This window comes from Carlito syrichta, unplaced genomic scaffold (assembly GCF_000164805.1).
Source record: "Carlito syrichta isolate Samal-C Ts95f unplaced genomic scaffold, Tarsius_syrichta-2.0.1 Scaffold303314, whole genome shotgun sequence".
Taxonomy (NCBI): domain Eukaryota; kingdom Metazoa; phylum Chordata; class Mammalia; order Primates; family Tarsiidae; genus Carlito; species Carlito syrichta.
Window position 1 is genome coordinate 551,693 of NW_007247410.1, and position 16,327 is coordinate 568,019.

Sequence of the window (16,327 nt, forward strand, 5' to 3'; positions counted from 1 at the left end):
GGAGCCTTTTAGGGAAAAGGCTACCTTTTAGCATAGCTTCATATCTGTGTCTAATAAATAAGTGAAAATAATCTTTAAAATAATTTTCCTTAGAAATCTGTCACCCATGTAAGCAGCCTCTATGTCTCAATTAAAACCTTAAAAAGTTTGTACAACTAAATAAATGAGATTATGATATATAATCACCAAAAGACTTCATATTTTTACCCCAAAAAAAGCTTTTTTGTGTAACTCTTGGTGTTCAGAAATATATGTAAAATTTTTCTGAACCTTCTCTCCCAAAAATACTCTCTGATCATCTAAGTATAACCACTATTATGTCCTTGTTTATCCTGAAAATACATGAGTGGAAGCCTGAGTCAGCTCTGTCTCTGCTGTCTCTAGACAAACACATAATGTATTTAAATCCAACTTTTAGATGGGATGCAGTGGGGGGACATCCTGTATAGAGTTGGACAGACCTGACTTTTTCACTTAGACAAGTTAAGTAACCTTTTAAATTTAGTTTTCTCCTCTATTGATCAAGGGAAATCAAATCATCTTTCTGTTTGTCTATAAAGCAGAGTAGACAACCTAAAGGAATCACCATTTTCTTCCTTAGGAAATAGAACTTCTCATTACCCTAATTAAATCAGAAAAGGGAAGCCTGGGATTTACAGTAACCAAAGGCAATCAGAGCATTGGTTGTTATGTTCATGACGTCATACAGGATCCAGCCAAAAGTGATGGACGGCTCAAGCCTGGGGACCGACTCATAAAGGTGAGACGTTTAAAAGTGGAGGCTCAGCCGGGCTCGGTGGCTCAGCCTGTAATCCCGCGCCTTTGGGAGGCTGAGGTGAGTGGATTGCCTGAGCCTGCAGGTTCGAGACCCGCCTGGGCAGCGAGACCTCATCTTTACAATAAATCAAAAAATCAGCCGGGCGTGGTAGTGCACGCCTGTAATTCTGGCTACTTGGAAGGCTGAGGCGGAAGGATCACCGGAGCCCAGCAGGTTGAGGCTGCGGTGACCGGGAGCAGCCACTGCACTCCAGTCTGAGCGACAGAGTGAGACTCCAACTCAAAAAATTTAAAAAATTTAAAAAATTAAAAAAACAAAAGTGGAGGCTTGTACAGATGTAGCAATATGGCCAAAGAGAAACCAGGCCTGAGAAAGGAAGGGGAAGACTGGATTGCTGGAACACAGTGTTTCTCTGTTTACCTTATGTTTTCCTTTTACACTACTTAAAAGTAAAGGCCTTCTTGTAGTTAACAGTTTGAAAATGCTTGATATTTTCTTTTTAATTTGAAAGTCTCTTTAATCTCAGGTAAGGCATGAAACAAGCTATCTTAGTTCTCAGGGATGAAAAGTTTCTTAAACTACTAAGAGGACGAATTTTCTAGATTAGAAAGTAATGACACGTTTGTTAGGGATTTTACATTATCTTATTATAATGGCTTGACCATTGTGCCTGTGATTTCCCAATAAAGGGGTTTACCAATAAAGTAGAAATCACTAATGTGACTCTCTTGCTGGTTGATACAGATTATAGATTAAGGAGATTATTATATTTTCTTGGCAATTTAATTTTTGTATTCTAACAATTATGAGCATAACTTGCCCCTTTCTTATTCTTAAAGGTTAATGATACTGATGTTACAAACATGACTCACACAGATGCAGTCAACCTGCTCCGAGCTGCACCCAAGACAGTCAGATTAGTTATTGGACGAGTTCTTGAATTACCCAGGATGCCAGTATTGCCTCATTTGCTACCTGACATTACGTTAACATGCAACAAAGAGGAATTGGGTAATGAGAATTCAAGCTTTGTATAGTATGTTTTTCTTGGCTAGATTAAGACTAAAGTACTCTTATGACTGACAAAACAAATGTTTTCTATTCGTTCAAGGTTTTTCCTTATCTGGAGGTCATGACACTCTTTATCAAGTGGTATATATTAGCGATATTAATCCAAAGTCAGTTGCAGCCATTGAGGGTACTCTCCAGCTATTAGATGTCATCCATTATGTGAACGGAGTCAGCACACAAGGAATGACCTTGGAAGAAGCTAACAGAACTTTAGACATGTCTCTTCCTTCCGTGGTATTGAAAGCAACAAGGTACTCTGCAAGTATTTGTGAGTTTAGTTTTGTATGTGTGCATTTCAGGTTGTTGATTATACTTAGGTACTCTTAAAAGATAACACTAAATTAGTCATTCATGGACTAAATTGGCAGGACTTCGTAGAATTAGAACAGACTTCCTGATAGGAAATACTGAGAAAACTGGTTGTTTGTTTACCTGTTTACTGTTACGTTTATCAGTTACTGTCAAGTAACAGAAAATACAACTCGATTTCATTTAAACAAGAAAGGGAAGCTGTTGGTTTAACTGGGCTTTAAAAAGTTCAAAGACACAGTGGTCATCAAGTGAAATTTGATCAGGGCTCTACCTCCATTTCTTTGCTGTTTTTAGTCATTGCCTCCCCTCTGTGTCAGTTTCCTTTATGATAGTCAAATGACTGCATCAGTTTCATACCTCACACCTGCATACCACACCACCCAGAGCAATCTTCAAACAGAAATCTCGCCAGCCACAACTGTAAAGCAGGTACTATGTGCCAGTTGTCTCAACCTAAATTAAGGTCATTCCCTGAGTTAAGGCAAAGAGATAGGAATATACAGGTGCACTTCAACTTACAGTGGGGTTCCATTCGGATAAAACCATGGGAAGTTGATAATATCTTAAGTCAAAACTGCCTTTAAGACGCCTTGCCAACCAAACACTATGGCTTATCAGCCTGGCCTACCTTAAATGTGCCCAGAACATTTACATTACCCTACGGTTGGGCAAAATCATATAATACAGAGTTTAATTTATAATAAAGTGTTGCATATCTTATGCAATTTATTGAATACTGAAAGTAAAAAATAGGACGGTTGTATGGGTACTCAGTACAGTTTCTACTAAATTCCTGTTGCTTTTGCACCATCATAAAGTCAAACCATCCCAAGTCGGGACCATCTGTATCAATTGACTTCAGCCAGTCATGGCCATTCCCAGAGCTGGGATGGGAATCAGTCCTCCTGGAGCCTCATGTCGGCTACCCATGAGGTACAGAACTACCACGTCCATTCTGCCTCATAACGATTTCACATGATAACAAATGCTAACAGCAGCTTTTCTTTCACTTATAATGGAAATAAGTTGAGGAAATATGCATCAGTTTCCTAGTGCTGCTGTCAAAAATTACCACACGTTTTGTGGCTTAAAACAGCACAAGTTTATAATCTGAACAGTTCTGGAGATCAGAAGTACAAAACGAGACTCACTGTGGGTCAGCCTAGCTGCCTTCAGGAGGCTGGGGTGGGGGGAAGCTCTCCTCTCCTTTCTGCCTTCTGGAGCCTGCCTCATGCCTCGACCATGGCCACCTTCCCTGCCTAATGCCTCAGCCATGGCCATTTCTGACTCCAGAGCAGCCACTGCAGCTCCCTGTGCTTCTGCTCCTCTTTCTCTAACTCTGACTTCTCTGCCTCCCTCTGTCATTCACTAGGACCCCTGTGATTATGATGGTCCCACCCATGTAATCTGAGATAACCTCCCAATACCAAAATCCTTACCTCAATTCCATCTGCCAAAGTCTCTTTTACCACATAAAGGACCATCTTCACAGGTTCTGAGGATCAGAATGTAAGTAATCATTAGACATAAACATAAACATTGACATAAACATAAACATTGTTCTGCCCACCACAATTTATAGGAATCCAGGCTTTCAAATTATGCCTTTAAATTCTATCAAGGGAATATTCATGTTTTTGTTTGTGAATTATTTCTTTCAGAATACAGGAACTTGTTAATGAAATCACTGATGATAAACGTATTTGGTCCTTCTGAACCTTTAGGTTAGACTGAGTACTTTTTTCCTTGAACATAATCCCTGACCTGATTCTTTCAAATGTGTCTAAAAATTGGATTGTCAAAACATTTTAATAGATCTAGTTGAATGTTAATTAGTGGGGGGAGGAAAACCTCCTTGGAAAATATTTTTGCAAAAATTCACATTTCTGCTGACCTTAAGGCAAGCTTAATGTTTTACCTTAAAATTAGCAGTACATTCTTCACCTCAGCCCTGAAGTCACTTTGTTTTTTTCTTTCTACTTTTGTCTTCACTGTAGTCACTAAAGATACAGTGGTGGTAGTCGCAATTACTTTCCCTTTTGCTCTTGTTCCAGATCTCTCTTCATTGCTGTATCTGCCCTCTTTTGTTGAAGCCTGTAGGATAGCAATAGTGGAGGGCTGTATACTTGTGGTGATTTTCTGTATATCAAGAACCGTAAAGGATCTGAGATGTTATCCTACTTACAAGCTAATAAGCTAGTCTGTTATTGTTACATGGGTGCTGGCAGAAGATGTAACTCTCAGATCAGGGATAAAAGACTATGACTAACACCTAACAGGTTGGTGTCAGTTCCTCATGTCCCCCAAGTCCCATAAAGATGACTATCTGAACCTGGTGGATTCCTACAGATGCAGCGGGTTGTACTATCGGAGAGGAATGTTGTAAGAAGAACCTAGGGAACCCACCTTTTTGTAGCAATCTGTAAGAAACCCTGTTTTTTGTTTGGGGAGAGAAGACACCATATCCCTGAAGGTTGCTCACTGCAAACACAACCTTGAGAAAGGACCCAGAATAAAAAGGACAGGGCCTTGCACTTTGGGGCTACCAAGCAAGAACACAAAGCAATGCTTAGGGCCTGTGGTGTATTGTCTCTCCCAACACTTAGGCAACTTTCTTTTAAGTATAAGCAACAGAAAGATTGCATCCTAATCATCTTTGTCCAACCTGCTGTCTTCTTGACTGTTTCTTACTTTCTGTGGTATTATTCATCTTATAATCCTTTAAATATAAATTTTTTAAATAGATTTTCATTTTATGTAGATTTTTTTTTTTTTTTTTGAGTCGGAGTCTCACTGTGTCACCCAGACTGGAATGCAGTGGCCGCTCCCGGCCACCGCAGCCTCGACCTGCTGAGCTCCGGCAATCCTTCCGCCTCAGCCGTCCAAGTAGCTGGAACTACAGGCGAGCGCTACCACGCCTGGCTAATTTTTTGATTTATTGTAGAGATGAGGTCTCGCCTGCCCAGGCGGGTCTCAAACCCGCGGGCTCAGGCAATCCACTCACCTCAGCCTCCCAAAGGCGCAGGATTACAGGCTGAGCCACCGAGCCCGGCTTAGATTTTCATTTTAAATAATTTAAAAGAAAAGCACATTTAAGGGCTTTAACTGTAAAACTTAGTGATATATGACCTCTAAGTAATCTTTGAACTATCAACTGAGTGACAGTAAACTTAGTTATTAGATCATGAATATTGGCAGTGTCTTAAATGAGAGGGGAAATTGGGTAATGTGCTAACTAGAAGCCCAAAGAAAGAAGTAATTCGTAATCTTTTTTGAATCAAGAATATCTGCCTCTATACTACATTTGCAACTTTTTTTGTTCATCAAAAACTATTCTTAAAAATATATTTTAAAAGTTTAAAAAAGACGTTTCTCAAAAACAAGGACATCTATAAATGTATGCAATCATAGACATTGTACTGATCTAATTTTTCTCATTTGCCATGGATCACTGAAAACTTTATCTGTCTACATAAAACATTTTCATTAGGAAGCCATGGTCCAGGAGACTGTAAATTAGCAAGACTGTTAAACACAGATATGATTATTTAGGAACTTCTGACTTTCCTTTTCTCATAATAAATCTGTTTTGCTTCCAAAAAAAAAAAAGAGAGTATCTGCCTCAAGAAAATACATAGTTGAAGACTCCCAAATTCTGTCTACAACTTCAGGGAGTGCCTGGACGCCTAGAAGCCCAACCAAACTAAAGCTTCTGAGGCTAATTAACAGATGGTTCAAAGGATATTTAAATAAATATCTTAAATAATTTACAATTGTCTTTTCTTTTTTTCAACACAGAGATGGTCATCCAGTAGTCCCCAGTTCAAAGAGGTCTGCTCTTTCAACTCCAAAGTCAACCAAAGCCAATGGTAAGCATATGTTCATTTTATGTATGTAAGCACTCTCTTACAATGGTGGGAATGTAAAATGGTACAACCATTCTGGAAAACAGCTTGACAATTTCTTTAAAATTTAAACATATATCTACAATTTAATCTAGCCATTACACTCCTAGTTGTTTACTCAAGAGGAAAGCAAACTTTTTCTAAAAACTTGGCTGGAAATGTTTCTAGCTGTTATTCTTGTAATAGCCAAAATTTAAAACAACTCAAATACAAAAAACTGTTGAATGGGCCAGGCTTGGTGGCTCAGCCTGTATGTAATCCCAGCACTTGGGGAGGCCAAAGCAAGTGGATTGCCTGAGCCCGTGGGTTTGAGACCAGCCTGGGCAACTTGGTGAGACCTCGTCTCTACAATAAGTCAAAAAATTAGCCAGGCATGGTGACGCGTGCCTGTAGTTCCAGCTATGTGGAAGGCTGAGGCGGAGGGATCGCCTGAACCCAGCAGGTCGAGGCTGTGATGGCTGTGAACAGTGTGTCACTGCACTCTAGCATTGACAACAGAGTGAGACTCTGACCCAAAAAAAACTGTTAATTGGATAAAACAGTTGTACTATATACAAACAGTGAAAAACTACTCGGCAATAAAAAAGGAATGGACTGTTGACACAAGCAACAAGATAATTAAAATAATCTCAAAGCAAATCTGCTGAGTGAAATAAGTCAAACCAAAAGAGAAAGAGTTTATACTGTATGATTCCATTTGTACACAATTATGAACAATGCAAATTATAGTGACAGAAAGCAGATCAGTGTTTGCCTGGAGACATAAGGGGGAATGAAGGGGTTAGGGGAACAGGAGGGAGAGATTAGAAATAATAAACTATTACATTTCATACTATTCTAATATGACTTTTTAAACTAGTAGTTTATTATTGGTATACTTTTTATTAGTTTTCCTGTACATTTAATAATGTATTATATCTCTTGAAAATAACATTTAAAAAATTCTCATACTCTTTGTAACATCATCCACAAAATTCTAGAGATTTATTCATAAAAAATTTATATCAACCTTCATCTTTCTAAGCAGAAATATTTTTAGGTCATTCTCAAATAGAGGTTCCTGGATGCACTTTCCTGTGTTTGTTTCTTTGTTTTCTTTTAAACTTTTCCAAATTCTACCTTATCTTTCTAAATCTTTTTAAAATGTTATCTATTTATTTACTTAATTTTTTTTTGAGTCAGAGTCTCACTCTGCCACCCAGGCTGGAGTGCAGTAGCACAATCAGATATCACCATAGTCCGGACTTTCTGGGCTCAATCTTCAGTCTCCTAAGTAACTGGAACTTCATGTGCACACCACTACACCTGGCTAATATTTTCAATTTTTGTAGAGATGAGGTTTTGCTATGTTGTCCATGTTGGTTTTGAACTCCTGGGCTCAAGCAGTCCTCCTGCCTTGGCCTCCCAAAGTGCTTAGAATTTTGCACTTTACAAAATGTGAGCCAGTGTGCCCAGCCAAAAATATCATTTATTTTTGTTTTTGTTTTTGTTTTTGAGTTGGAGTCTCACTGTGTCGCCCAGACTGGAGTGCAGTGGCATGCTCCTGGCCTCCGCAGCCTGGACCTGCTGGGCTCCGGCAATCCTTCCACCTCAGCCTTCCAAGTAGCCGGAACTACAGGTGCATGCTACCACGCCCAGCAAGTTTTTGATTTATTATAGAGACGAGGTCTTGCCAAGTTGCCCGGGTAGATCTTGAACCCATGGGCTCAGGCAATCCACTCGCCTCAGCCTCCCAAAGTGCTGGGATTACAGGCTGAACCACCAAGCCCAGCCAAAAATATAATTTAATGGATCAAATTATGTTTAATTATATGACTTTTTTAAACTGTAGGATAAACATAATCTACTCATTTTCATGTGTTGAATTTTTTTAAAATTTTTTATTTTAAAGATGTGGGGTACAATTCAGGGTTAAGTATACAAATGTTCATTATGCAAGTACCCTTGTTGATGAGGTGTGCCCCCAGCAGAATCCCACTACTGCCAATGATATGTTAAGTTTTTTTGTACTGATAGCTAAGAGTTAAAATTAGCACTTGATTTTCCTATGTTAAATTGATAGTCTTTATGAAATGAGATAAAAGGCTTACTATCTTCCCTTGAAAAGCAACATCAATATAGTTCAGTACCTTTGATACCTCTGATTCAGTTGGGATAATTTTCTTTATCCGGGTGTGGTGGCTCATGCCTGTAATCCCAGCACTTTGGGAGGAGGAGGTGAGAGTATTGCCTGAGCGCAGGAGTTCGAGATTAGCCTGGGCAACTTAATGAGATATGGTCTTTACAATAAATCAAAAAATTAGCTGGTGTGGTGATACTTGCCTGTAGTTTCAGCTGCTTGGAAGGCTGAGGTGGAAAAATCGCCCGGGCCCAGCAGGTTGAGGCTACAGTGGCAGTGAGCATGCCACTGCACTCCAACCTGGGTGACAGAATGACACTTTGACTCAAAAAAAAAAATTTATATTCAGCATCTCACACTTGAACCATTCAGCCCAAATTGAACTTTTATGTGAACTATTTTCTCTTAAGAATTTGGCCTTTTCCTTAGGATAAACCTTTCTCTAATTGATTCCTTTACTTGGTTTTGAATCACTTTGAGATATGACCTCTAATAAAAATAACAACATCCTCGGCAATGTGTGTTTTCTTTAATTATTTTGGTATCTCTCTTGTGGTTCCACTGGCTGATACCCTGACTTCCTGTGTGGACTTTCCAGGTCATCATAGCGAGGAGCCCAGCAGCCGGCCTGCCCTCACACCTAACCATTCATTTTCCAAGGTAAGAAAAAGCCCGCCATCTTGCATTTCATACCTCCTTATCTCAGTAACCAACTTGTTTGTGTTTTGAACCAAACTGGCTTCACATTTAGTTATTTGTCTTTTTTAGATACTTGTGTTAATAGTAAGGATATATTGTAGTGAACTAATAGGCCTTGCTAAGTAATCACACAACATGGAGCCCTCACATAAGTAACTTGTGTCATTTGGCACACACTCAACTCTTAACTAAGCTAGCCACTTACATAGATAACTAGTGCAGGGATGTTTTGATTCGTGTGCACAATTCTTTTAGTTGTGTCTTAGACCATGGGAGGAGAAGAAGAATGTAATTATGAGTGGAATTGCTCCTTTGGGTTATTACTGGCCAGCAGTAACCCTCAAGTATCAAATCTATGATGCTGGTGAGGAAAAACAGAAGTGGCAAAAGAAATAAGTTGCCTTGCTTTTGAAAGACTTAGAAGATGCTTTCCCCAGAATAAAACGAGAGAACTTCAGTCATTTAAGATGAGTGTAGAGAATTCTGGCAATGATTTAACAGAACTAATTTAATGCATATTTTAATCCCACTTCATGCTCCCTTTAAGTTTACTGGTTTGTGCATTTGTTTGGTAAAATTCCTTTTTATGATTTTTGTTTTCTGGCATGTATTATACAATTCTAAAATGACCACAGCTGGGTCTTCATTTCGTGGAATTGTTTTATCCCACACACACCCCATGCAGTCTACTCTGAACCTCAGTACTCAAATGGCTTTCCATGGCAAATACAGGCTGAGCGATTGCTCTCCTGGCAATCTGGAAACCTGATCTTCTCAACATGAGCTGGCTTTAGTGTCGGAGGAGAAAAATAATTTAGTGGCCAGAAGCCCAAAATGCTACATCTTTCATCTCATTATGTCATCTCACCCCTGTGACTTGGTTTAGCAAGTTTTGAAAGGATATTGCAGCAGAACAATTTTAAGGCAGAAATGAATGGGACACACAAACAGAAATGTCTTGGTATGTGTGTGTGTTAGAAGTAAGCTACAGCAGCACTCACTATTCTGTTTGTTCAGAAAGGCTTCAACTTCACATAGCTGAAACAACTGAATTTTCATGTATTTCTAGTGTTATTTATGCTGTGTAGTGCTTATTTTCTTTTATTTGTTTATTTATTTTTTGTAGAGACGAGGTCTGGCTTTGCTGCCCAGGCTGGTCAGAAAATCCTGGGCTCAAGCAGTCCTCCCACCTTGGCCTCCCAAAGAACTGTGATTACAGGTGTGAGACCACACCCACCCTTATTTTCTTTCTAAATACCAGTATGTTATTGAAAGAAAGGAGGTAGAGTTTCCATTAAATTAATGTAAAACTCTAGAAACCAGGACTTTTGATGTCCATAGTTGCTAGCATTTTTTTTTGTTGTTGGAGTTAATATCTTCCAGAAAGTCTCCCAAACAATATCATGTTCTTGAATGCTAATGTCTACACTATGAATTTCTCATTGAGAATGGAATTTCACAATCCAGTGAAACTTTTTGATATTATATTACGTTCTTCTCAGTATTTATTTATAGTTATGAATCCATTGTTGTTTTCCTTAAATTCACACAAGACTTTAACTAGATTTGAACATCTTTATGCCTAACAGATGATCAGGTCACTAAATTGGAGTCTATATCCATGTAACAGACTTATAAGTACTTGAAAAGTTGATTTTTTTTTAATTTCCCTCAACTTCTAAATTTTAGTTGCCCTGTTAAACTTTTAAAATTTGTATGAAGGACAAGTCTTATAATATGTCTCAAAAAAGAGGATTCTATAGTCAAATACATTTAATAGAGCTCTTTTGGCAATTCAGAATTCATATTTATAAGAGTTGTGAGAATTCCTGGAATGAAAATATTGGTTTGACGTTGTTTTACATAGTTGGTTTCTTTTTTTTTTTTTTTGAGTTGGAGTCTCACTCTGTCACCCAGACTAGGGTGTAGTGGCATACTCATGGCTACCCCATCCTCAGCCTGCTGTGCTCAGACAATCCTTCTGCCTCAGCCTTCCAAGTAGCTGCAGCCACAGGCATGTGCCACCATGCCTGACTAATTTTTTAATTTATTTTAGGGATGAGGTCTCACCAAATTGCCCAGGCTGGTCTCAAACCCCTAAGCTCAGGAAATCCTCTCACCTCGTTCTCCCAAAGTGCTGAGATTACAGGCATGAGCCACTACACCAAACATCTAGCGTATCCAGATGTATTTAATCATGGAAAGCCCATGCCCTGTGCACATATCTCATTGTCTGGTGTTTCCTAGAAACACTGATGGAAGGTGAGGCCTATAACACGGGTCTTATACTAAGGGAGAAGAGAGGGCAGTGTGCTGTCCCTTCCTGATCCTGAAGTTAATAAAACAGTAACCTGATGATTTGCTTTGGTTTTGTGCTTTAGGTTAATGCGGAAGAAATAATTGAAGTTCTGTATCCTGAAGGAAAATGTTCTACTTATCAGATGAAGGAATCAGCACACTTGACTCTGTCCAAAGATAGTTTTCCAAACCAGTTATCTAATTACTCTAAATGCCCAAATAATTCAGGTAATGAAAAAATACTAGATATCTTCTCTTGGTTGCTGACTATCTATTATATTATATTCTTAATCTTTTAACTTCTTTATTTGTGTTCCTTTCATGAATTAATACTTTGAGATTCATTTAATTTAAGAAAATAAGTGCTACATTCTGAATGTCTCCTGAAAAGGTATGTCACTAATATTGATTTTGGTTTATTCTTTGCATTTGTGAACCTTTTGTCAAAGAAGCCTAAGTAAATCTAGCTCTCAAAATGATTGGGTCACATGAGTGTAAACAGCTGTTCCAATCTTGGCTACTTTAAAGCAGATGCTTAAGATTTGAAAGGATCCAGCACACTGTATTTGACACTTTATCCTTTTCTCATGTCAACATGTTTAAAGTAAAACCCATGGAACTTCCTTTTTTTCAAGAATCTGATATACAAGATGACATCTATGATGATCCTCAAGAAGCTGAAGTGATCCAGTCTCTGCTAGATGTTGTGGATGAGGAAGCCCAGAATCTTTGGAACCAGAATAATGCAACAGGAGACACCTGTGCTCCAGGTAGATGAACCAGGTGGATTGGCTGGTACACCAAGAGCACAAGGGCATCTCTAGCGAGCATTTTTTGAGTAAATATATACTACATTAGCAGCTTCCCTTATTCCTCATTAGTGGGGAACATTTCAGAAACAAAATCGGATTTGTTATCTCCTGTTTTTTCTTTTCTGTATTTGTGAGTCAGCCACCTTATTAGCAAAATCTCAAACTCTGTCATGGCTTGTTCTTTGAAAAGTGTTCGTCCAGACATTCTCCCAGCCATTTCTGAAGGCATTGCAAGTTTAGAAGGTAAGTCTATCCAGAAATGTTATCCTGCCATGTAACATGTTCTTTCTTCTCGTTTTTCTAGTTAGAATATTGGAGCTATTCATGCATATTGATCCATACACTGCCTTCTTTTGCAAGCTAGTGAAAGCTTTTCCACTGCCTTAATCATTTATTAATTCCTCTTGGCCTATATATTTCTCTTCCAGGTACACTGAAGACAAATGGGAAGTTACCAGAAGAGATAGCAGAAGATACAGATTGCGATGGTTCACCTTTACCCAAGGACTCTACTGAGGTGAGAGTCAGACCCAACTAAGCAGCCCAGATGCTACAACTTGTTAGATGGTACCTTTATTGTATTTTTACTAATAATAAGGTTAAAAGTGCCTCTTAAAATGTATGTTCTCAGATACATATTCTCAAACCAGGCAAAGTGGGGACCCAAAGGGAGGCCCAAACTTTACCTATACAAGACCGCTTATATACATAATCCTGAATTATACCCCACATCTTTAAAATTCAAAAATAAAATAAGTAAAAAGAACTTGCAAACAAACAAAAAAAGTATGTTCTAATGTTTCTTTTAACTAAGAAAATAACACATTTTAATTGCCATTTTTAAAATGTCATATCATATGCTTTTTCTTTATAAAAAGGAAAGCTTGCTAATATAATATAGATTCTCATTTATACTGTAGCAGAAAACTTATATTTTTTTATTAATTTTGATTATGAAAATATTACTGTAAGGTAAACGAAACCAAACCAGGCGAAACGGCAACAAAGGAGCCGAGAAAAATTTATTAGCGCAATCCCGGGCGAGGTTCACCGGTCCTTATAGCTGTGGGCCGGAGAAGTCGCCCCCAGCAAGATGGGCGACAGGTTTATAAAGGGCACGCTGAGAAAGCTGTGAGGGGGATTGGGGAGAGCGATTATTGGTTGGGACAGTCTTAGTTCTGGCCTGGTCCCGGTAGGAGCCATCTTGTTGAGACAAGGCCCGCCCCGCCCTCCAGTACCTCCGACCTTATAATTACATCGTCATTTTAAAAACTGTTTCGAAAAGAATCATTTAAAAATGCAAGTCCCAGCTGGGCTTGATGGCTCAGCCTATAATCCCAGCACCTTGGGAGGCTGAGATGAGTGGATTGTCTGAGCCCGTGGGTTTGAGCCCAGCCCAGGCAACTTGTTGAGATCTCATCTCTACAATAAATAAAAAATTAGCCAGGTAGGGTAGTGCACACCTGTGGTTCTGGCTACTTGGAAGGCTGAGGTAGAAGGATCTCCAGAGCCCAGCAGATCGACGCTGGAGTGACCATGTGCCACTGCACTCTAGCCTGGGTGACGGAGTGAGACTCCAACTCAAAACAAAAAAAAAATGTAAATCCCTTTTTAGACATATTTATCATTGTCATTGAGGTAGCTACTGTTAAAACTTTGGTTACTACCCCTCTATTATGCATATGAAAGCATTTGTATAGATACATAATTTTCTGAAAAACTAAAAGAAGAGACCTGTGGGCTCAAAGCCTAGTGAGATGGGGTCATAATAGAGGTGGGCAGGGACCAGTCAGTCAGGGCCTACAAAGAAATTTCCCACTTGTTAGGATAATTTTTCCTGATAAAGACTGAAATGTAGCCGGGCTTGGTGGCTCAGCCTGTAATCCCAGTGCTTTGGAGGGCTGAGATGAGTGGATTGCCTAAGCCCACGGGTTCGAGACCCTCCTGGGCAACTTGGCAAGACCTCATCTCTACAATAAAATAAAATAAAAAAATTAGCCGGGCATGGTAGTGCACAGCTGTAGTTCCAGCTACTTGGAAGGCTGAGGCGGAAAGATCGCCAGGGCCCAGCAGGTCGAGGCTGCGGTGGCCAGGAGCGTACCACTGCACTCCAGTCTGGGCGACAGAGTGAGACTCCAACTCAAAAAAAAAGACTGAAATGTACAATCCACTAAACATTTAAGAATACAACTTGGCATCTTCTAATTGTAGCAAACTGCTTCTGCTACAGTATTTGGATCTCTGAGACATCACACTCAAGCTAATCTTTAGTAATAAAGGGACAAGATAATTTAACACATTTGAAGCTGATAAGATTGTCTCAAAGCCATTTTTAGCTTTTAAAAGTGAAATAATATAAAAGCATATGCAAATGTGCACATGTAAATAATCTTAATCAGATTTTCAGTTTTTATTATTCTTACCTCTTTCCTATTAATATCTCTTATATATGAAATGAAGGCTGGGCACGATGGTTCACACCTGTAATCCCAGCACTTTGGGAAGCTAAGACAGGAGGATCACTTGAGGCCAGGAGCTTAAGGCCAGCCTGGAAACATAGCACGCAACCCATCGCTACAAAAAATAAGTTAAAAAATTAGCCAGGCATGCTGGTGCATGCCTGTTGTCCCAGCTCCTCATGAGACTAAGGTGGGGAGGATTGCTTAAGCCCAGGAGTTCGAGGCTGCAGTGAGCTAGCATTGTGCCCTTACACTCCAACTTGAGTGGCAGAATGAGACCCCATCTCTAAAAACAAATAGAAATGAAAAGTCAAGAAGAATGTGAAGATGACTAAGTGGGACTGGCAGACCTATTCTTAGGTCACTGATGGTGCCTCAGTCCCTTTTGGGGTGTGTTCATTGAATGTCTTGTGTGTCTTTGTAGTATGAGAATGAACAATAACAGCAAGTACAGAAAATAACTCATAAGAAAAAAACATCGTGAGATTGATTTTTTTTTTGGTTACAATTAGCTAACTTGATTTTTACTTTATCGTAGCCTGCCAAAGTGAATGGCTGTGAAGAATATAGTGAAGAAAAAGTCAAAAGCGAAAGGTAAGAAAATAATTTTTCAAAGTATCTGTAATTGCTTCTGTTTTTTAATTAAAATGCTCTGAAGATTTCCATTTGTTTTCCAATAAAATGAACATTGTTGAGTAAATTAAGCAGCTATGGTTGAATATTGAGAATGTTTTAAAATGTTTGCGATAAGCAGGTTCTAGTGACATGTGAAAATTTATTTATTATACCATGCTCCGCAGAAGCAGTCACCCCTTTAATGGGAGACAAATGAATGAACAAGTAGTCTAAATGGAAATGTGCCAACGATGATGGTATAATTGTTTTCTTCTGCTAGGATTACAGGTCGTTTCTTTTTCAGTTTCTCTCTTTTTCTATGCTTTTTAATTTTATATTTTCACTAAGACATAAAAGCAAAGAAGGTAAGAAACCTTAAAACCCATAAAAAAAAGATCTTAGAACAATTTCTAATATAAAATAAGATCTTTTTGCAAAAATACATATCAGGAAAAGTTTTTATATACATCAGAGGAATTGAAAAAGTTCTTGGAAAGTAGAATTAAAAGAAAATATAAAATATAAACTTTATTTGTCAACATAGGCTTCACCAAATTCAAGACACTTTTGTAAGTGATGATAGCAGCCAGATAGTCCATCCCTCAAGAATTGAGGACCCCGCAAATTTAGCCATGCCAATGCAGTCTCTTTTAGATTATTAACTATAGAAAAATGGGTGCCCTTTAAAGATTTTTTTAAGAGTAGAAAGCAAATAGAAGTCGGCCGGGTGCAGTGGCTCAAGCCTGTAATCCCAGCACTTTGGGAGGCCGAGGTGAGGGGATTGCCCAAGTCCATGGGTTCAAAAACAGCCTGGGCAACTTGGTGAGACCTCATCTCTACAATAAATCAAAAAATTAGCCAGGCGTGGTAACACATGCCTGTAGTTCCAGCTACTCGAAAGGCTGAGGCGGAAGGATCACCAGAGCCCAGCAGGTCGATGCTGGGATGGCCATGAGCGTGCCACTACATTCCAGCCTGGGCAACGGAGTGAGACTTCAACTCAAAAAAAAGAAAAAAGAAAACTCAGCCTGTAATCCCGCGCCTTTGGGAGGCTGAGGTGAGTGGGTTGCCTGAGCCCGCGGGTTCGAGACCTGCCTGGGCAGGCGAGACCTCATCTCTACAATAAAAAAAAAAAAAAAAAAAAAAAAAAATTAGCCGGGCGTGGCAGCGCACCCCTGTAATTCCAGCTACTCGGAAGACTGAGGCAGAAGGATCGCCGGAGCCCAGCAGGTCAAGGCTACGGTGGCCGGGAGCGGCCA

At 39.2% G+C, this 16,327-nt stretch overlaps 1 protein-coding gene across 4 annotated transcripts in view; it reads left to right on the forward strand.

Annotated features, from left to right (window-relative positions):
* The window catches only part of PTPN13 (protein tyrosine phosphatase, non-receptor type 13), a 146,925-nt gene that overhangs the window by 117,012 nt on the left and 13,586 nt on the right, over positions 1 to 16,327 (forward strand). For all 4 annotated transcript variants that reach the window (XM_008058360.1, XM_008058361.1, XM_008058363.1 and 1 more), the window contains 9 exons: positions 602 to 760; positions 1,618 to 1,789; positions 1,890 to 2,100; positions 5,960 to 6,030; positions 8,784 to 8,845; positions 11,266 to 11,362; positions 11,818 to 11,952; positions 12,423 to 12,511; positions 14,992 to 15,047. In XM_008058360.1, coding sequence (XP_008056551.1) covers positions 602 to 760; positions 1,618 to 1,789; positions 1,890 to 2,100; positions 5,960 to 6,030; positions 8,784 to 8,845; positions 11,266 to 11,362; positions 11,818 to 11,952; positions 12,423 to 12,511; positions 14,992 to 15,047 — 1,052 coding nt within the window. The remainder of the gene's footprint in view (positions 1 to 601; positions 761 to 1,617; positions 1,790 to 1,889; positions 2,101 to 5,959; positions 6,031 to 8,783; positions 8,846 to 11,265; positions 11,363 to 11,817; positions 11,953 to 12,422; positions 12,512 to 14,991; positions 15,048 to 16,327) is intronic.